This window comes from Strongylocentrotus purpuratus, unplaced genomic scaffold (genome assembly GCF_000002235.5).
Source record: "Strongylocentrotus purpuratus isolate Spur 01 unplaced genomic scaffold, Spur_5.0 spur5_scaffold_6, whole genome shotgun sequence".
NCBI lineage: Eukaryota > Metazoa > Echinodermata > Echinoidea > Camarodonta > Strongylocentrotidae > Strongylocentrotus > Strongylocentrotus purpuratus.
In genome coordinates this window covers 43160429-43182203 of record NW_022145612.1, presented here as the reverse complement: position 1 = coordinate 43182203, position 21775 = coordinate 43160429, and the positions used below count along the sequence as shown (strand labels likewise).

General features: G+C 38.0%; 1 protein-coding gene across 5 annotated transcripts; it reads left to right on the top strand.

The window, feature by feature from the left end:
- The first annotated feature begins 1257 nt into the window (after positions 1-1257).
- On the top strand, positions 1258-9830 carry LOC575125 (heterogeneous nuclear ribonucleoprotein A3 homolog 2). 5 transcript variants are annotated; one of them, XM_011670607.2, is made up of 11 exons: positions 1258-1414; positions 1828-1854; positions 3178-3302; positions 3902-4046; positions 4714-4897; positions 5230-5328; positions 5790-5882; positions 6129-6254; positions 6546-6671; positions 7128-7309; positions 8292-9830. In XM_011670607.2, exons 1-10 carry the CDS (start codon positions 1400-1402, stop codon positions 7304-7306), a joined length of 1119 nt encoding a protein of 372 aa, XP_011668909.1. In that variant the 5' UTR covers positions 1258-1399; the 3' UTR covers positions 7307-7309; positions 8292-9830. The 5 variants fall into 5 exon arrangements, with proteins under 5 accessions (XP_011668909.1, XP_011668912.1, XP_011668910.1 ...); XM_011670610.2 differs by having other exon boundaries at positions 5790-5883; positions 6127-6227; XM_011670608.2 differs by having other exon boundaries at positions 5790-5883; positions 6127-6254; positions 6546-6662.
- The last annotated feature ends 11945 nt before the right edge of the window (positions 9831-21775 follow it).

Sequence of the window (21775 nt, the reverse complement as noted above, 5' to 3'; positions counted from 1 at the left end):
TTTTCCTTCTCTCTCTCTCTCTTTTTTTTCCAGGGGGGGGGGGGGCGGGTGGGCTCACCCCTGGATCCGCGCCTGGTCATCATGCATCCAGGTGCCTTAGGGCTCTTTCACGGGGTCCAGAGAGCAGAGCCCCGGGAAGCTCAGGGGTTTTAGGTATTTAATCACGGTCAGATGAGCATCCTAGCCGGGGCCCGCCTTAGGGTCCTTGGTGGGGTCCCACGCTCAGGGGTTTTAGGCATTTAAGTTACAGTCAGTTGAGCATATTTTGATACCTCATTTTTGACACTAGCAGGCCACTCATTCTTTTTTTCTCTTTCTCTTTAAAGAGACTCGGTTAATTACATTGTTGAAGGTTGATTACAAAATTGCGTAATTTCTGTATGAAATGTTACTTATTATCTTCCTTCTAATTGTGTTTACCCTCTAACATGCAAACAATCATGAAAAAATTCTCAAACCACAAAGATATTAATGGTTTTCTAAGAAGGCGTCACTGTGCGACACCCTACAACAGTGATCAACAGTAAATTCTTCCAACCATTTTCGAATTTTACCAACCGTTTCCCGTGAAAATAAGATAAAAGACAGGCTTATAACAATTTTACAACACTTAAATGTCTGGAATGGTATGTTCATTGCTTTACGGTGACGATTTTAATTCACCTAAAATATAATTAAATTGTCATATTAGTGTTGGGAGAATTAAGGTATCGATCAGATCAATTTTTACAAATTTTTATCATAATGGTCTGTTTTCACTCAAACTTTCAGATTATCTTAAATTGTCCACCTAGCACCATTTTCTGGGGCAACTGCCCAACATGATGCCCCCAATCCCCCTCCATCAGTACGCTAGTGTTCAGGGGCTATCATTTAATTCTCACCGCTATATAATAAAAAAACACACACACGCTTTTCCATCCTCGCACAATGTTTCCACGATATGCGTGCAGGCGCGTACTCAGGCAGGGGGGGGGGGGGGAGTGGACCCCTGCCCCAATCACTTCCGGCGCCTATTTTCGTGAACAAATTAAAGAATAGCGCTCACACAGCGCCATTGGTAAAATATACTCCCCAGATCAAGGACGAGAAGCAATGTCAAGAAGGAGTCTGTGTTTGCAGACTAATCATAGAATATCTTGCGCGCGACCTCAATCACGTGACACGAATGACATTTAAACCCTGCGTAAAAAGCTGCGCAGTGTAACGTACAGACAAAGTTTACAGCGTGGGGCTAGGCTAGGCTAGGCTTTTGTGCGTGCAATTGCAATGCGTTGTTGTCTCATAGACTTTTGAACGCACACAAGACCAGAATCGAGGATTTGAACGTCTGACTCTGAGGGACCGGGCTTGTGAAGATTTCTTTGTCTTAGTTTTATTTATTTTGTTATTTTGAAAGATGTCGGAGGAAAATGTAAGTTTACCAATGTCTATCTTGCATTAATATGGTTGATCACTTTAAGTTATAACTTTAAACAAAGACCTGAAGACGGGAAGTTTTTCTTCAGAATCTAGATTAGGAATGTTGAGTCCGATCTGAGCGATGAGGCTTGTGCAGATTTCTTTGTCTTAGTTTTATTTATTTTGTTATTTTGAAAGATGTCGGAGGGAAATTTAAGTTTACAAATGTCTATCTTGTATTAATATGGTTGATCACTTTAAGTTATAACTTTAAACAAAGACCTGAAGACGGCCGACGGGAAGTTTTTCTTTAGAATCTAGGTCTAGTTTAGGAATGTTGAGTCCGATATGAGCGATGAGGCTTGGGCTATGCAGAATTCTTTGTCTTAAGTTAGACTTAGTTTTATTTATTTTTTATTTTGAAAGATGCTGGACTCTGACGGAAATGAAACTGTAAGTTTACAAATGTCTGTCTTGTATCACTATATCCTTAAACACAACCGGAAGTTTGTATTTATCTCGACATAGTTTTGGGAATGTTATGTTAGGAAGGGAATGCCCTCCTGAGACTGAGTGCAGTGAGTCCTGTCATGAAGTTGAAGGTGCATATTTTATAGCCTATACGGAATGTTCATTATTTTGTGGCGTGGTCGACAGGTGAAAAGCTATTCATTGTACTGACAATACTATATTAATGTCTAATATAATAACGATGTAATAATATGATAATAACATGCCCCCCGAAAATGGCAAAAATTTCCAAGATCGGTTGAACTTTTTTAGACCTCTCCCCAGGACGTCAATCAATTACATGATGTATGTGCCCCCCCCCCCCCCCCAAACATCAAACTCTGGCTACGTGCCTGAATAGGCCAATGGGAGCGCGTAAACTCACACGCACTGTACAGCGCTCAACGCGTAAAGTTCTACGTGAGAGGTAAACTAAAAATATTAATGTCTCACAGTTAGTCTTCGAACCTAATTTAATAACAATTAAAATAATATGATAATGACATGACCCCCCCCAAAAAAATTTCCAGGATCGGTTGAACTTTTTTAGACCCCTCGCCAGGGCGTCGATCGATTACATGATGTAATGTATGTGCCCCCCCCCCCCAAACATCAAACTCTAGCTACGTGCCTGGATAGGCCAATGGGAGGCTAATAACGATGGTTGTGTGTCTGGATGCCGAGTCTTTTAAAAAAAAGGCTGTCACTTTTGCCCATTTGCAAGGCTGCTGGCATTGGCCGTAGAAAAGTATGACAAAAATTGGACTAAAAAATGAGAATTATGACATTTTGAAAGTTGTAATCACTATAATAATACGTTTAGGTATGGCTATGGGCTCTTCAAGTCGGCTGAATCTGTAATGTCTTGGTGATACGTGTAGACTATACTGCATGATGGTAGGGTCAACAACTTTTCAATTTGTTCCAATACCCAAAGTGACTAAAATTTGACTTAGATTTTCTAAAATGTATGACTCTAAATATTATATTTTGAGTAATGCCCCAAGGGAGAAGGCACCTGTAAGAAAAAAAATGCCAATTTGAGTTTTGTATCGACTTGGTGATTACCGGTATATATTTTATAAATTCATAATTTTCTTCTTTAATATTGGTACGATCTATTCCAAACTTTTGCCATTCTGTTGATCTTATTTGTCTGCTTTCATACAAATGAACTCATTACAACAAGGGTTGAATTAACCCGAACCTGTTGTTAGACTCATACCATTAACAATTGTCACATGGTATTTTTATTTGTGCAAACAGTATAAAGAGCCAGAACAGGAAAGGAAGCTCTTTCTTGGTGGGCTGAGCTACAACACAAAAGAAGACAACATCAAAGAATATTTTGGCCAGTTTGGAGAAATTGTTGACTGCTGTGTCATCAAAGAGTAAGTAGTTCATGAGCAGAATACGATCTTGCTTTTAAAATCAATGTTCAGTGTATGTCTGTTTTCCCTCTAGATGTACACTGAAGGTCTACCACCTACAGGTACCTAATTCTCTTTTCGACAAGAGAAGAGTGAGAATTTGTTACAATCTGTCATTGTAAAGGAAAATGTACCCTTACTGGCAGCCTTTCAGAAGAGCCAAATGAAAGATGCAACTGTACAAAGGTTATGGTTTTACTATTGCAAGGATGTCCCTTACCCTGTACATGTAGTTGAGCTTACACATGTACACTGTAAATATTAAAGTAATATGCATACATTTTCAAGAGTGAATGATAATTTTTTTTTCTTCTAAGTGTTGGGGCAGTTTTTGTCTAAGGCGCTCTGACCCTACATTAACATGTATTTCTTTCCACTACTATAGATGTAGGTTCAGTTCAGGATTTGTAGGATAAAGTACATGTACAGAGAATTTCTTATGACTAAATGGTAAGCTTGATATGCAAAAGCATGTGCGAAAAAAAGGTGTAGGACAGATGTGTTTTCACTAATTGCAGTATATTACAATAAATTTCACAACACCCTTTCTGTTTGTTCAGCCCCACTTCACTGAAGTCCAAAGGTTTTGGATTTGTCACCTTCGCCAGCCGTAAGGAAGTGAACAAAGTTATGGGAGCAAGGAAAGAGAATCCTCATCGGCTTGACAACAGGGCCGTTGATGTGAGGAGAGCTATGGCAAGGGATGTAAGTTATTCCAACCGTCATTAACAGGATCTACATCTGTATATATCTTGCAGCTAGATTATAGTATTGGAATTCTATAATGTGATGTCCATGGTACGGTCAGCTCTTTGTATTCATTTACAAACTGACATTATGGCCCGAATTCACAAAGGAGGTTTGTCGACAAACCTTGATCTTTGTATGTCATATGACGCGTTTTTTACTAACGTGGTTTGTAAAAACGCGTCAAAACGCGTCACATGACGCATAAAAACCAAGGTTTGTTGAAAACTCCTTTGTGAATTTGGGTCTATAGGTCTGTACACAGACTAATTGATCCATGTCTGAAATCGTAATTACACACACACACACACATATACACTCACTGCTAAGAACTACTAATTTAGATTTTTGTGCAGGTTAGAAGGAAGCCAATCTATTATAGTAATAAAGTCTGACAGAATGTGACATATTTGCTACAGTATACAAATGTAAATGGCATCAATTTGTGGAGTAATCGTGCCGCTATTGATGATTAATATGTCTTGTTTACCAAGGGTAGCCTCATCAGTATTAACACTGTTCTCCATGAGGGCCCGTCCAATCATATTTCTATTAACGCTTATCAGAGGATTTCTGTGCCAAGCTCATCTCTCACACAATTTCACTATTTTATTGACCCATTTAGGAGAAGGGCCCCAAGAATCCCTCCTTCAAGTGCTTTGTGGGTGGTATCCCAAAAGAAACTACGGAGGAAGAGCTGCGTGCGTACTTTAGTCAATTTGGTCAAATTGTTGAGCTGGCGTTGCACCTGAGCAAAGGATTTAGTTTCATCACCTACGATGATACAGACTGTGTAGATCAGATCGTCAGTAAGTAGTTTAGAAATTCTTTGTTACTGTAGATATCAGGGACAAAAATTCTGACAATTTCATTATTTACATGGTGAGCTGTCATGTCATTGTTTAAGTACAAGTTCTCTAAAAGGTTAAAAGCATTTAGAAACAAATCAAAAATTTCTTTCAAAACAACTAATGCTTGATACTCCCCCAATTGTGCGTACAAAATTTAAACAATGAATTTTTGAAATATTTGAATAGCGCCCTTGTAGATTTAGTTCTGTACATATTTGTTGCAATTCTTGATTATATCTCAATTTAGATCTGACAATGAATTAATTTTTTTTAATATTTTGTGTTTTCAGTGAAGAAGTTCCACCATATCAATGGAAAGAAGGTTGAAGGCAAGAAGGCATATTCCAAAGAAGAGATGAGGGATATGAAGATGAGAGAACAACAGCAAGGTACAACCATCATACATTTTTTCTTCAATTAGGGTTTTTTTTTTAAGAGAATGTTTTTTAACTTACTTTCCATTGCCGATTTAGATTTTCAAGGAGTAATATTTTCCGGTTACAATACACATGGACCAGTTTGGTGGGCTAAATAGTAATAGTTATAGTAAAGCTGTGACTGATGTATCTCAAGGAATTAAAGTCGATTATTTCTAGGTTTAGGCATTTAATGCTGTAAACTTCACATTGATTGACGCTGTATGGCTAACTAAATAGTTTGTGATAGTTAATAAGATGCCTGTTATTTGATGATTCAACAAATCTAGTAATTTATCAGGAATGTCCTCTCCCTACTCTACAATGTTAAAGGGATAGTTGAGTTCTGTTTTCAGACCGCAAATGCCTTCAAAGTGCATGGTTATTGCTCTTATTCTTATCTATGACATTTCTAATATTTGGTTTTCATACAGGTGGTGGTTACGGCGGACAAGGAGGCGGCTACAGAGGGGGACAAGGAGGCGGCGGCGGCTATGGAGGAGGAGGATATGGCGGAGGAGGAGGAGGTAAGGGTTTGGATTGAAGTTTGGGACTGGGTTGCTGCAAGGGGAGGATTACAGAGGGAGCAGGTTGGCAGTTATGGAGGAGAGGAAGGATATGGTTGTGCGTGTTGGGTACAGGACAAGATATACATGGTGCTATATTATTTTACATGTAACATGTTTAAATTGTTTATTTGTTTTTATCAGTGGAATCAATATAAATTTGCATAAATTTGTGTTGTGTATTGACTTGCATATTCTTTTACCCAGATTACCAGGGTGGTTATGGTGGTGGAGGAGGAGGTGGCTATAATCAGGGATATGGAGGAGGACAAGGAGGTTACGGAGGTGGTGGCGGATACGGCGGTGGTGGTGGCTACAGTGGCGGCGGCGGTGGTTAGTATTCAGTCCTTAATACTCTTTATCTATCCATCTATTTTGTCTGGGAATTTTTAAAAAATTTGAATCGAAATGGAAATATGATCACCTTAGAGCCTCACTGAATCCCAAAAATGTACCCTGAACAGCATATGATATCAGATGGTATTGGTAAATGGAGAATGAGTATAAGGGTCATTGTTATATCACACGACTTCAAAGTCCATGACTGTCTTGAAATCGGCTGTCCCAGCACCAGTAGTTTGACAAAGTTAGTGGAAGAAAGCTATTCCTTTCTTTCTTGTCCAGGCAATTTCAGTGACTTTGGTTCCAACTATGGAGGGCAGAACTCCAACTATGGACCAGTGAGAGGAGGTGGCGGCGGCAGTGGAGGAGGAGGAGGGCGCAACCAAGGGCCTTATTCAAGTAATAATGGTGATAGAAATCTCTTGATTATCAGTAAAGCACCCTTAAGTAATCAGTTGTAATGATACAAATTTGACTAATCTGAAGGGAAATTATCTTTTTGACTCATTCTCCATGATTGTCCAATAGGCAGTCAATTTGTCGCAGAAGGATGTCTGCCCGAAATGAATTAAGATTAGTGGGAAAGGCAATATATCATTAGAGAATGAGATAGTATTAGATGATTTAGAAAATAAGCAATGATACAGGCAATCAATCGTCATGTCCATTACTGTTAGACTAATGCCCTCGTCACTCTGACAGACCACACCGTTTCAACAGTGGAACTAAACAAAATACCTGAAAGCCTTGAGATTTCTTTGGGGTACCAGAGTTTAGAGTAACTTAGGCAATGCGACTCTGATATGTGAAAAATTGTATTTCATGTATTCCTTGTAATTCTAAATCCTGATTGCTCTCTTACAGGTGGTTCGTACAATGGAGGTGGACAGGGTGGACCCCAGGGCTACGGGGGTGGAGCAGGCGGAGGATACCAAGGCGGTGGTGGTTACGGTGGCGGACAAGGCGGCGGCGGTTACGGTGGAGGCAATAGCGGCTACGGAGGTGGCGGCGGCGGCGGCGGTGGCTATGGAAAGAGATTTTAAGTGGTAAGACAAATACCAGATGCCCCCAGCCAGTCCCTACATTTTATATCTCATTGAGTGAGAGTCTATGCCTGAGATGATGAGACTGGTTAGTCAGTGATGCAGTCATGTTTCCAGTCAATGCAGAACACACAAAGTGCTAATATCAAGCATGAGCAAGTTGTGAAAAAAATATCAAGGGATCCCATATTAGGGAACCATCACAGAATCTTTTTAATTCCCCTGAAATCCCACTTTCATGTTGGAAGGCCATATTTTACTTGGTATAGCCTGAGGGTATCAATGTTTTACCAAGGAGCCTGGATGCACTCACAATCTGCAGGTATACTTTATAGATTGCCTTGATGCAACTACCTCTCCACTCTCCAGGACGTCCAGTCTTTTTTTATTTGCAATGGAGATTACAACAAACTATCCAGCATATCTGATAATATATTCATTACTCTGCTTACTGAAGGTGGTGCCGGAGGCATTATTTTTCTCTAAGTGGGGCGGATTATATCAATTCAATTTAAAAAAATGACCTTGTCCATCCATCCATACTATAGGAAAGGTATGGAAAGAGATTATACAAATGATTTTTTTTCCTCTTCTTTTTGAATTACGAAATTTCATTTGTACGTTTACTAAAATTTAAAAAATGAGGGGGGAGGCCTGCTTTAGGGAATATAATTGGAGGTAAAAATGAAAAATTTGTTTGGTGGTTCTTGGTCATTCTATGTTACTTCAATATAGCCAAAGTTTCCAATCTTGTTTCGATGTTCAGTTGATTTTTGTTGTCCTTGGTGTCTCTTTCTTGTGAATTTATGTATCTGCAATTTGGATCACATGCATTATCTCAATTCTTATCCCTTACCCTTCCTTTCTATCTTGTCCTCAACCTGTTTCTTCTTTCATTCTTTTAATGTTAGAGTATGGATTAATAGATTAATGATAATTTTTTACTTTGTTTTACAAGTATTGTATGGTTTACTATTTATCACAGGTAGACAATTGTATTATATGGTAGCCAGCGAGGATACACCTACTAGATGCCCGGAACAGGAACACACATATTGATAGCTCCCATGTACATAAGTTAGGCTGAAAGAAGAATTCTCGTTAATATATGACTTCACACGAACGATAGTTATCAGCCATTTACAAGCAAGGAACAGGAGCTTACAGTTAGCTTTTTAGAACTCTATCTGCCCTACCACCATCAGTTAAGCAAGACAGGACCACGATCCCCGTTAGCACTGTGCAAGGAACCATAACACTTAGCCGGAAAAACAAGCATACATGTAGATAACGTCAAGACCTTAGAAATGAAGCCTAGATGTAAAGGGATACAACTTCTCTGTACAGCTTCCAAGCATATGATTTACTATAACAATGAAGATAGTCATCTTTTAGTTCTTCTCATTTTCTGTGCTTTCGTTTTAAAGGATGTCAGTAGGTTATATATCCCCTACCGTTGCCAAGTTAGTGTGCAGAGTGTTTTATCTTTCAATGCTTCTCTCTTCGTTTTAAGGGAATGTAATGTAACTCCAGAATTGATCTTTAGGCTGGGAACTCTGGAGGCCATCAGTATAGCAATTTCATTAAAATGTAGTATCAAACAGTCAGCAGATATGATGAATTAACTCAATTAACTCATTAACTTTGTGATGTCATAGAAGAGACATCACAAAGTCAAGATGTAATGCTATATGTTAGTTAGAGCATCTTTCGAAATACATGTACTTATTTCATTTAGCTAGAAGAAAATTCATAGTTCTGTATGGTTTGTCAAGGGAATTAGGAAAATCTTCAAGATAAATGGTCAAAATTGGTCTGTATTTTCCATAAGCTTAATTTTCCATCTCCTTTAGAGTGATGCAGTCTTTTGATCCACATTACAACTAAAGAAAACAAATGACAGCCTAGTGTCAGATGCTTGTAACTTACTTTTTGACAAGGCCTATACTAAGCAATGAGAAGGGGACCTAGCTTCCTATGAAATGCTTGGATCTGTACAGTGTAAATATTGAATTTTCTGTCCCAAAACTGTTGATTAATTGTTAGTGGGTTACTATAACATGTTCATGTACTTCATTTATATAAGGTGATGTTAGTTATCTTGATATGTCCTTTTGATTGAAAAATGGGATTAGCAATTCATCCCCACTTGCCCATTCTGTGATTAATTAATTGACTATTTTAATAACCTTACTAATGTTTTTAATGAATTATCAGTAAAATATTTTACATCATGTATTCAATTTTGAAAGAAAAGAACTCCTGGTATTGTTGTTAATGTATATATATATGTAACAAACATCAATGAACATGGTGATATGAGAGAAAGTTTGAAGCTTTTCAGGAAAGAAGTAATCTTTCTTTTACGGAGGGCCAATTGAAAGCAATGATATTTTTTGATATTTTTTATTTACAGATATCGTTCTATGTCCATATTACTAAGTTACACTTAGATGATCATGTGTTTTAAGTGTGAGTTATTGTGCTAATTAAATGTTTGGTAATTAAAAAAAGTTGGAAAATAGTTTCTCTTTCTAGTTTATAGTCTCATGTCCCAGTTTCTGTAGAATTGGTTAGTAAGGGTTTAATGAATTTCCACAAGTTTTATTGAGGTGGTGGGGGGGGGGGCTGGGGTGAAGAGGAAGCCTGTCTTTTCTCCTTTTCTTCATTGTGATTGAAATGCTAGAGTTATCCATGTTTTAGGTAAAGAGGTCATTTCAAACGTATGAACAAGAGTAATCAAAGCAGAAAAAGCCTTGCGCGAATCCTTTTCCTTTAGTTTTGTTTCAGTTTAAGACGCCAAAGCTGTGTTTAGAAATTTATGACAAAAGTGATCTGAAAAAGAACTAGGACATTTAAGGACTTTCATGTTATTACGTTCATACTGCATTGTAAGGAGAAGGGCATTCCAGGTTGTGTTGTTAACTTTCTGAGATTTTAAACATCTTACTTATCAACCAAGTTATTAACCGACACAATGATAGTAGAACAGTATATCCCATGGATGTTGTCTATGCTTTATGCTCTAAAATATGATGGAAGTAAAAGTATCCCAAAATAATGAAATTGAGAGCTTCGATTGTATGCTCCTGCACACATTTTTTCTCACACAAGTCGATGATGCAACACTTTCTTCTTCTTCTTGTGTCTAAATATAGATGAGTGAGAGTTTGTGAGAGAGGGTTATATATCTTGTTTTCTACCATGCTCTTTCCTTAGCCTCATGCTGAAAGTGATATACATGTTTTCATTCCCATACAGGTTCACTCTTATCTCAATTCTCAATGATTCTACTTCTAGTGTGTATTTGAATTAAGCATACTTTTAGTAGAGGTCAGGGAATTACGTCAATATGCGCCAGATTTTAACTTTCCTGAACTTGGTATTCATACCATCGTATTACGGAAGATACGCATATTCCAAGGGATTACTTTATTAGCAGACAATCGCTTAGTGTAGCAACCAAGTGAAGGATAGCCGTTCTTACCAAGCCAAGAATTTTGAGGTTAAAGTAAATCCTTGTACTTCAGCATCTAAATAGCTTGCAGGAGTTCTTTAGCAAGAAGCAGTCCCTTTTAGTCGCCGTCTCACCTAGCCATCCAGAAGTTAGTCAAGGCATTGTTATGGAAGGATCGTTGTCTAGTGCTACATTTTAAGTTGCATCTCTCGTCAGGCCAGGAATAGTTATTGCCAGGGATTTATTGTAGCAAGAAAGGTACCCCACCACAGGAGGCCGAGCTGTACACATTACATGTGTATATCAAGCCCCTGTAGGTCACAGTTCAGGTTAGTTTTATGTTTATGGTAGTCTAGGTGTACTGCAGACTTTTATGCCAGTAGGTTTCATGCAAATTCTTTTCGATTTGATTGATGTTATGTCAGTAACTTCTGGATAGTATAAATACATGTAGATCAATTTTAATCAGTTACCAGATATCGACTAGTTAGCCGTTCAGTTTGTGCAGTCTTAGTAGTACAGGTGTATGTGCATATATTGTGTTTATTGTGTTCATTACGTCGTGTCCAAATGATACCCCAAGACCTAAACAAAACTGTAAAACCAGGAACATTTTTTTTCTTCAATAATGGCCGAATTTGTGGCGAGAAACGGTGAATTGGTGAACAAGGAGCAAAAAAAAAATCTCCACATAAAACTAAAAGTTCCTGGTTTTGCAGTACCGTTACCATTTGAATGTACATGTATATGCTTTAATTGGTAGTAACTTGCTATCCATTTTCGTTTTGCCTCCTTTTAGGCCATGGTTGGCATGCAGTAGAAAACCTGATGGCCTTGGTAAGCGGATGTGTGCACTGTGCAGAAGATCTTCACAGACAAAGGCTGGTAAGAAAATGACTTGCCCGTAAAACTAAAGAACACATGATCATTTTTCTATACTGTACCTGAAATGTTTGCTCTTTTTAACAACAACAAATTTAAAGAGATATTTTCTTTATGGCTACTCTTGCTTTATTTTGGACAGCTTGATCAGCTGTTTGCTTCAGAGTAGTCTTCAGAACTCTTATGAAAGGAATGTACACTGTAATTTTAGGCTCAATCTGCAAGCTCTCGAGTAATCTGTAGGTGCTGTTTAACATAATCTTGTCTAACATTATCGTGAACATGTTTTGAAGGAGGCATCCATGTAAAAAATATGACATTTATAATTGGGCATAATTTCATATGAACCTTAAAGCAACTCAGTAACATTGTTGAAGGTTGATTAAAAAACTGCGTAATTTTTGTATGAAATGTTACTAATTATATTCCTTCTGCTGTACTCGCCCTCTAACATGCAAAACAATCCTGACAAAATTTCAAACTGCAAAGATATTTATTTTCTTTGAAGGCGTCACTGTGCGACACCCTCTATTCTAACAGTAAATTCGTTTTTCCATGAAAATAAGACAAAAGACAGGCTTTAAAAAAACTTTTAACACTTGAATGTCCGAAATGGTATATAGCTAATTAATTGCTTTGTGACGATTTACATTCACCTAAAATGTAATTAAATCGTAATAATATAGTTGGGAGAATTGAGGAATCGATCAGGTCAGTTTTTCCCAATTTTTATCAGTTATCACTCAAACTTTCAGATTATATTTAATTATACATCTAGCATTGAAGTCACCATCTTAGCACCATTTTCTCCCTTCTGAAAAATGTTACCAAGTCTCTTTAGATGTAGAAACAGAAGGAATGAGGTCCATTCTTTGAAAGGTGATGCTGATTTCACATAGTAACTTGAGTAGGTATACTAAGGAGGCCAGACGTGTCTTTCACCTTGGTTTTGAGCATTGTTATGTCTTCAAGCATGTATAGTTTTTCAGTTCATAAGTTGTATGGTTCTTTTTATTATGTCCTCCTCTCCAGATTCGCCTGTGGTCCAGGAGCCCGCAGGATTACTTTGGGAGGGAGGGGGGGGGGGGGATTCTGGGTCCTAAAGATCCGCCAAGCTCCAGTGCTGAGATGAAGTTAACCTTGGTGTTCCTGTGGGGTCACGCTCTCAAATGACGCTTGGAAGACAAAGACTGAATACATCTATTTATCTATGTCAAGGAAAATATAAGGTCCTCTTTCCGTCCCTGTGAAACAAAAAGTTCAGTCACTGTATGTTAAAAAGAAAGTCCACCCTAATTTTAATTTAGTTTTAAAAGGAGCAGAAAAATGAGAGGGTCACTTCAGTGGAAGTTTTAGCAAAATCCAATAAAAACTAAGAAAGTTATGAATTTTGAAAGTTCAGTTCAATCAAACACGAATTGGCAACTCTGACGTATTTTCAGCGTTCCCTGTACTAAAATCATTTAGAAAATTTAAATTATACATACCCATCCTAAATATAATTACATTTATTTCAAATTTGTTTCTACACAACCCCTGTATGAAACCAATCTATTCCATCATCAACTGATAAAAAGAAGTTTGTGACATTTTTACGGAATCTGATGGCCTGTTGAATCCAATGTTTTCAAGGCGGACAGATTTTTTAATCAATTTGATTAATGATTAATCGCTAGAACCTATAGTGGTTGTATGGCTTTCACCGAACTATTAAAGACAAAACGCAGTGTCCAAATATAAACAATTGCATTGGAATCTGAAATTATTTTGTACTATGGTTTCATCCATAGGTCTCCATGACGCAAACTTAACCAATGCGTCTGGCTTTTAACTGGAAAATATTTGTTGATTTGGACAATGTTACCCCCCCCCCCCTTAATATTGAATCATGTTGGGGGATGAAACTGTATACATGTATTTTATATTTTCGTCTTTGTGAAAATTTATATTTTGATAATAAAATATCTCAAAGTTACAAATTATTTTTCACAGCACCCTGTTTTTTTCCTGATATGCCAGTATTGACTTGGTTGACTTCATTGTGTGAGTGTATTCTATCGGTACTATTTGAATTTTTAAGGGTACTTAATCTCTTCAAATTTTGCATAAATTTTGCATAAACCAGTGTAATCGATGTTTGTCTTGAAGAATGAACGTCTATAATGGCGTTCGATCCAACAAATTGCAGTTTGTCCCTGGGCAGGGTGTGTTCAAACAAATTGAGTTATCCTCTACTGTATGTGCTGGTATGTCGAACATATATCGAAGTTGACGTTCCACTTAAACACAGTTCAAACTGTTTTAGAAGTGAGATTGCCTTTGTAGTGGTGTTTGCTTTTGGGAGAGTCCTTGTTATGCACTTTCTGAAACGTTCCGTGTATGTGAAGTAAGATGTCTCGTGTAGGCCTAAGTCGAGCAGAGTTGAAGGCCATGTATGGAAAGTGTTTGTTACGGATACTGCACAGTTTTGTCATTTTCTTTATTGTCGATGACTAAGAGATTAAGAAGCTCGTTCACAGAAAAGTAAAATGAATGGGAAAAACAAACAAACGAGCAATAACAACAGCTACAAAAAAACTGTTCTGTATCTGCAACCCTTATGAAGAGATGTGCATCAATGGGGGAAAAGGGTATACATAGGACTAGCTAACCAAATAAATACATAAGACAAAATTTGTTGATCAGATTTTTGATAGTTTTATCTAATTACGCTTATGAACCCATTTAGCAAAAGAAGTATGATATCTCACTTTTAATTGAAAGTCATTGGTCATGCTTGCTTCTTTTTTCGAGGTTTTGATAACTCTTGTTCGCTACCAAGTTATCATATAAACTGCAATTTGATGAATTGGTTTCTCTCTCTTCCTCTTCTCTCTATCTCTCTCTTCTCTCTATCTCTCTCTCTCTCTCTCTGTTCTTTTGCTATATAGTTCAAAGTTAACAGTGAATTAATAAATGGTCATGGGGCTGAGGTGAACCCATAGTGATCTATATTATATAGATCTGTATGTATGGATGAATCCCATCGCTCTCGATCTCTCCACCTCTCTCTTTCTCTTTTTTTTTTTCTTCTCCCTCTCTCTCTTTTCCCCCTCTCCTATCTCCCTTTTTCTCCTCTCTCTCCTTCTTTTCCTTTCTATCTCTCTATCCCCTCTTTCTCTCTCTCTCTCTCTCTCTCTCTCGAGCTAGCTTTCGTTAGTTCTCTCTAGGGGAGATTTAATCATACTTCATTATAGAATTCGTGCTACTGCATGAATTATATAAAACCTTACAAAAACCATTTTTTTATTACGTTCAAAATACATTTAATTTTTTTTTTTGGGAACATGCATGGTTTCCCTCCGTTCACGGAGTGGGGGGGGGGGGGGGGGGGGTCATATACGCACGGAAATGTATTTGAATGGATTCATTGTGTACATTCCAACATACTCTTTTGGTGACGGTGATGATTTCTTTTTCGATGATTACAAAGTAAACACGCAGGGCCAATATACAAAAGGGCGCTAGGGAGACCTATTATTAAAAGTCATATCCAATGTACTTGGTTTTTAAAAAGAAAACAAAAACAATGTGCAGAGAAAGAATGAATGTACGTGTGTTCAATATAATGTTCAAACTGGGACCTTCAAATGAAAGCAAATTTAAAAGATTGAGTAAAGCGACACTTTGGAATTTGAGGTGTTGGGATATTTTACTTTTTTTAAAGCCCCTCTTACGTATTGGGAGCCCCCAAAATTTCACTTAAGTTATATTACAATGTGAAAGAGGATGTCATTTAAGCACATTTCTGCAAGGCTTTTCAAAAGAAATGTGTTCGAATTCGAATATTGACGAAAGAATACAAACATTAGGTTTTCAAGTTTAACAAAAAACCAAAATTATGTATTCTTTTATCAAGATTTGTCTTCAAACACATTTTTTGGGGGAAATCTTTGCACAAGTGAGTCTTAATGACACCCCTTTCATATTATGATACAATTTAAGTGAAATTTAACCGTCCATTTTATTTTGGCGATTTTCTTCTTCTTTTTTTTTAAGGGGGAGGGGGGGGGCTGCAACCCCCTCGAGAACCTTTTTAACGTTCCAATATTAAAGCAACTATCAGGTGCCTCATAACATTGGCAGCGAGGTGCCTGATTTTCCTTATAACCATTTAGGCAGTTGGGTGCACAAATATCGACATAATAATTCCAGCAGCTATAGGAGCCCAATTAAACATATTTTTTGTATCGCTGTCTTAAGTATCAATCTGTCTCCATTCATTATGAAGTAACGAAGATATTTCCGCAAATCTTCGCATTTTTCAGTGACCATGAATACAATGATGGAGACAGTATTCCTACAAAAACGTCAACAACAAAAAAATCTCCCACATCCGCCGTCGGCATGGTTCGCTCTCGCTTCGTGTATCCTCTGCAATGTTGGGTTTCCTGGCATTGTCTTACGTGCACGACCAATAAAACCATATTCAGCTGATCAAGTTTACTTTCGTGATGGTTCCATGTTGGGTCTTGAGTAGACGTCAAGAACGTTTGTGTGCACTATGGCAGGTGGGTTATATTGAACTGACGAGTGAGGCGAAGATGAGTCAAATAACTTCATATAAACCAACCATCTAATTAACTTATTGCCATAGCACTAAATGCTGTTATCAGTGCTTCCGCTTTTTACCAAATATTTTATCATATTTATGACATCTCATCAGGATGTCTTTGTCGAGGCATTTTAACTAATGAATTATATATTATTACGTTTCTCATTTCAAAGGCATTCTTATTTTTTAATATTTGAATTGAATAGCATCGAATGTACTGATTCATCTGTCATTGGTACAAGAAAAATCAAGGACATTTCACGACGGATTTACACATAACAATGAAGGGTGCAGTGTGCAAACATAAATTACATAAACCAAACATGAGAAGAAAATATAAACGAGGTTTTAAGAAAGCTATACGATCGGGACCATTGTGTGTGATAAAACATTATATAAGGAGAGAAAAATCAACTCATTACCTCATCCTGATGCCCTCCTAGAATAAATGCGAAGAAATAGAAAACATGTATTATATTTCATTCAGATCACAACCCCGGCCTACCCCTCCCCCCCCCCCCGAATTCTATCGTATCGTCTCACTGTATAACTCTTTGTTTTGATTTGACATGCAATTAGAATGATTTCAACGAAGGTGCTCAAATGAATTTTGCAAAAGTATAAAGAGAGCGAGAGAGACAGAGAGAGAGAGACATAGAGACAGAGAGAAATACAAAAGAAGAGAAGATCGAGGAGAATTTTTTTCTGTAATGTTTCTTATGATGATCAACATAGCAAGTTATAACGTTTTCGTCATTGCCATGGAAAAGTAAAGGCTATTTTCGGGCCGAATAAAACCATGACGTGTAAAATATAAAAATAAACTAAACTGAGACATACGAACATATTGGTAGGTGGTCAGATATTTCGGTGCAATGTAGACTACCAGTAATATTTATTATCATGTATACATTATAACAAAATGTTATCTAACAAAGTTGAGGACTGTGTGTTAATCCATGTAGGGTTGGGCTATTTAAAAGGAAAACGCATGAAGTACACCAAATTGAAAAATTTATATAAATTAATAATTTTAGAAAGAAAGTTTATTTTCTTTTCACCCATTAAATACAAATGTCTATTTTTGAGTAAGGATCGATATAATTTCTGTAGTGTTTGTTATGACGATCAATATGGCCAATACAAAAGCAAAATATTTGTCGTTGCCATGTTATGAAGCCAAGTTTAGGCTATTTTTGGTCCGAATAAAACCCTGACGTAGTAGATGTGAAATAAGGTTTCAGTAGTATCCAAAATTAAAGGCATCGCTTAACAATGTTAAATCTGAGATGCACGGCCCTACGTGTTGCAGTGTCTGTGATATGGTGTAATATTAAAGCCCTTAAAAAACCGCACTTCAAAATTATCAAGAAGTGCCTCAAAAAAGTAAAAATCTTTGAGCGACCGGTTTTTACCATACTCGTTTTCCCCTATAGCCTGTAGTGTTATACCGTATGGCAAACAGTTTTCAAAATTTTGTAATTCCAATCATAAATATCTTGATAATCAGACAGGCGATCGGCTTGTAAAAGTCATGGGGTTCCTGACTGACCTAAAGGTTTATAATTATCATAACAGCATGAGCTAAATCCAGGATTTTGTTTCAGAATCTGAGAAAATTAAGTAACCGGATCCCTTTAACATTTTCCCGGAAAGGTGAAAGAAGTATTTTTTTCTTCAAATAGGACATTCCAAAAAGATAAAATGGGACCTCTGATTTCTTTTCTCTTTTTCGCATTGCGGACACGACTGATTGAAATTTACATGTGTGTTTAAAATAAGACGATACAGATATTTTAATAATGACTTCCAGGCAATTTGAAATTAAACTTTGTACCTCTGATTAATCATTACTACTCTTGTTGTCTAAGAAAAAAAAAAGTATGCATATTTGTTTCAACTTGTTTTCACACACTCCTAGTACAGAATGGAACATATTGAGCTGCAAAGTAAATTCTAGAATGAACGTATATTTTGTTTGAAGCCCCAAATGCAGCAGTAGAGTGAAAGAACACTTTCATTGGAGTAGTCCTCTATCACATTGGCAGATTCAGGGTGGGATTACCACCGGTCGTCACCTCTCCCCTTTGAAACCCCAGTGACATAATAAATTATACCTTCCATACACAAGTTTAAAATATGCGCCCCTTTAGAGCCGATGACCTTTCTTTCTTTGTCGGATACTATAATTTGAGGAATATTTTGCTCCCCTCTTTAACAAAATGCTAGATCCGCCCCTATTTTTAATATTCCCATTCTCTATCTGTACATGATCCCCTGTGATCATTTTGATGTTGAGTTATTCCTAGTCACATGAAATATCTTAGTATTCACCGTCTTCACTCGTAGTGTCAGAGAGGCATATCTGCTGACTGTCTATCATCCAGTGTTTAGTGATATTCAGCTTCCATATTGAGAGATTGAATTCGGTTAGAGGCTCCTTTACATATATCACGATTAGATCCGCTGATGATAGCTGTGCTTGTTGTATGTATTATTCTAAATGTCTAGATTCGAGCGAGCTTTTCACACTTGCCCGGTTCATTGTATCCCAACTAGGCTAGTAACTGTTGTTGTTTGTTTGAAGCATTATCTGATTAATGACTTTGCATAATTATGTAGTAGTAGAAGTGGTTATTTTACCTAACTGCTAAGAAAGCATAAATGCTGATAAGTAAGCAACCAGGGAACCGACGGCTTAAGGTCCTCTCCGAGGGACCAGCATTTAATAGCATATTGCAAAGCTTTGACCATTGTTTTTATCATCATTTATTCTAGAATAATGACCCAAGCATAGCTAGGTGATTGTTTCACACACCTGGGTCGAGAACGACACTTCAATATGGGTAAATCTCCTTGTCCAAGGATTCGAAGCAACGGACGAGGCTCCATAAACCATTCAGGATTATAATTGTCAGGGGCTATCAAAATATGCAACACTCCCTTCATCATTATATACACTGTCGCTCATATAGTTGGATATTTTTTTTAGCCCAATTTATAGAATTATTTTGACAATGATTTATTCCTAATAGATCTAGATATATGTATACATTCTCAGATTTTATTGAATAATAATTTGCCAGTGTTTGTTTTGCGTGACTGCTAAAGCATGTGTATGCTACTATGCTTATCAACTATAGGACCTACACCCTTAAGTCATAAATGACAGTAATGAGGATTAATGCCCCACAAAAGGGCACTAATATGGCACATCGACACGGTTTTGATCCCGGGGCCTCACAGTTACGAGGCCATTGCTTTGCCACTGAACCATGACTGTACGCAGCGGGGGCTAGGGTAGGGGCAGTTCCCACAAATAAAAATAAAAAAAGAAAATGCAATCAATTATCAATAATTCATTGAATTTCCCCCAGGATCCCAACAGAAAAAAATCTTCTGCGTGTCAAAATAATTCCATAACATGGGGTAAAAAAAAAAAAAAATCCAATTATATGAGCGATAGTGTATGTGTTCAAAGTTATCATGACACAGATAATGAAATATAAATGTAGTAAAAAATTAAGTTAATGTGCCGTGATAGAAATTGTATATAATTGTAGTCCAATATCCTGCACAGTTATATCAATGGACAGACTCTAGTCTTAGGACACAATATCTCTGCTCTGGAGACAATTCCCATGATTGTTCTGCTTGATATAGATTACGAGTACCAGTCGGGTCAACCAAGCTTGGACCAATCACTAATCCTTAGATCAAACCTTACATAGAACCCAAATTGCAAACTATGTTAAAGAACAAATAGTCAGAAACAAATATCTGATCATAGCTTGCTAATGCATTGTAAGTTGTGAATAGTTTTGATACCCAAAAAAAAAAGAAATTACGTAAACGAAAGAAATCATGATCTCCTTCACACTTGCATTCTTTCCTTTAACTATTTAAATTCTTCGAATTTTTTGTTATTTCAATATTTTTTATTAAAGTAAAGAATAATGATTACAAAAATCAAAGAGACATTTAAAATCATTTTTTTTAAATATATGGTTCAGATTGGTTGATGAGGCTTCACTTTTCTTTAATGGCAAGGCTCCCTAAACGGAAATGGAACCCCGTTTATATCTAATGAGTAGGAAGAGCTTCCCAAATCGTACTTAAGCAGCTTTTGCCTTTCATAATTTTTATGGTTGCATCATGAATGCCTTTGAATGCGTCATGTGAAAAATACAGTAAAAACAGAACGTTTTATAGTTCTTTTGTGTAGGCAGCTTTCTCTCTCTCTCTCTCCCACTCTTTCTCTTTCTCTATCTATCTATCTACTTCCCCCTCTCTCTCTCTTTCTTTATCTCTCTCACATCCCTACATAAGACCACACACTTATTTTGTTTTTCATTCATTGTCAAAACGATACAATTAATAATTCTTCACAATACAGATTATATCTAATGAGTAGGAAGAGCTTCCCAAATCGTTTGGTTGCATCATGAATGCCTTTGAATGCGTCATGTGAAAAATACAGTAAAAACAGAACATTTTATAGTTCTTTTGTGTAGGCAGCTTTCTCTCTCTCTCTCTCTCTCCCACTCTTTCTCTTTCTCTATCTATCTATCTACTTCCCCCCTCTCTCTCTCTTTCTTTATCTCTCTCACATCCCTACATAAGACCACACAGGCGCGCCGGAAGCAGTTTGGGATTGGGGGGGCAAACATTCCAGGGGGCTCACATTCCAGGGGCAGTGACGTAATGAGAAAAATTGTTCGGAAGGGGGGGGGGGGGGGGAGACGAAAAATCTGCATCACCACCAGTCTTACACGTTACATGCAGGTCCCGCGGAACGTTTTTCAAAGTGGATCAGGTAGATCGTAAATTGGCGTGGGGTCCAGAGCATGAGCCTCGGCAGGGGGTCAAGGGGCTGAGCCCCCGGAAGCTCAGGGGTTTTAGGTATTTAATTACGGTTAGATGAGCATCCAGGGGCCCTCTGTAAGGCAATTGACGTGTTCCAAGGGGGGGGGGGGGGAGCCCCCAGAAGCTCAGAGGTTTAATATTTAACTACGGTCAGATGAGCATCCAGGGGCCGTCTTAGGGCCCTTGGTGTGGTCCAGGGGGCAGAGCCCCCGGAAGCTCAGGGGTTTTAGGTATTTAATTACGGTCAGATGAGCATCCAGGGGCCCGCCTTAGGGCCCTTGGTGGGGTCCAGGGGGCAGAGCCCCCGGAAGCTCAGGGGTTTTAGGTATTTAATTAAGGTCAGATGAGCATCCAGGGGCCGCCTTAGGGCCCCTGGTGGGGCCCAGGGGGCAAAGCCCGGGAAGCTCAGGGGTTTGAGGTATTTAATAACGGTCACATAAGCATCCAGGGGCCCGCCTTAGGGCCCTTGGTGGGGTCCAGGGGGCAGAGCCCCCTGAAGCTCAGGGATTTTAGGTATTTAATTAAGGTCAGATGAGCATCCAGGGGGCCGCCTTAGGGCCCTTGGTGAGGTCCAGGGGCAAAGCCCCGGAAGCTCAGGGGTTTGAGGTATTTAATAACGGTCAGATGGGCATCCAGGGGCCCGCCCTAGGGTTCTTGGTGGGGTTCCAGG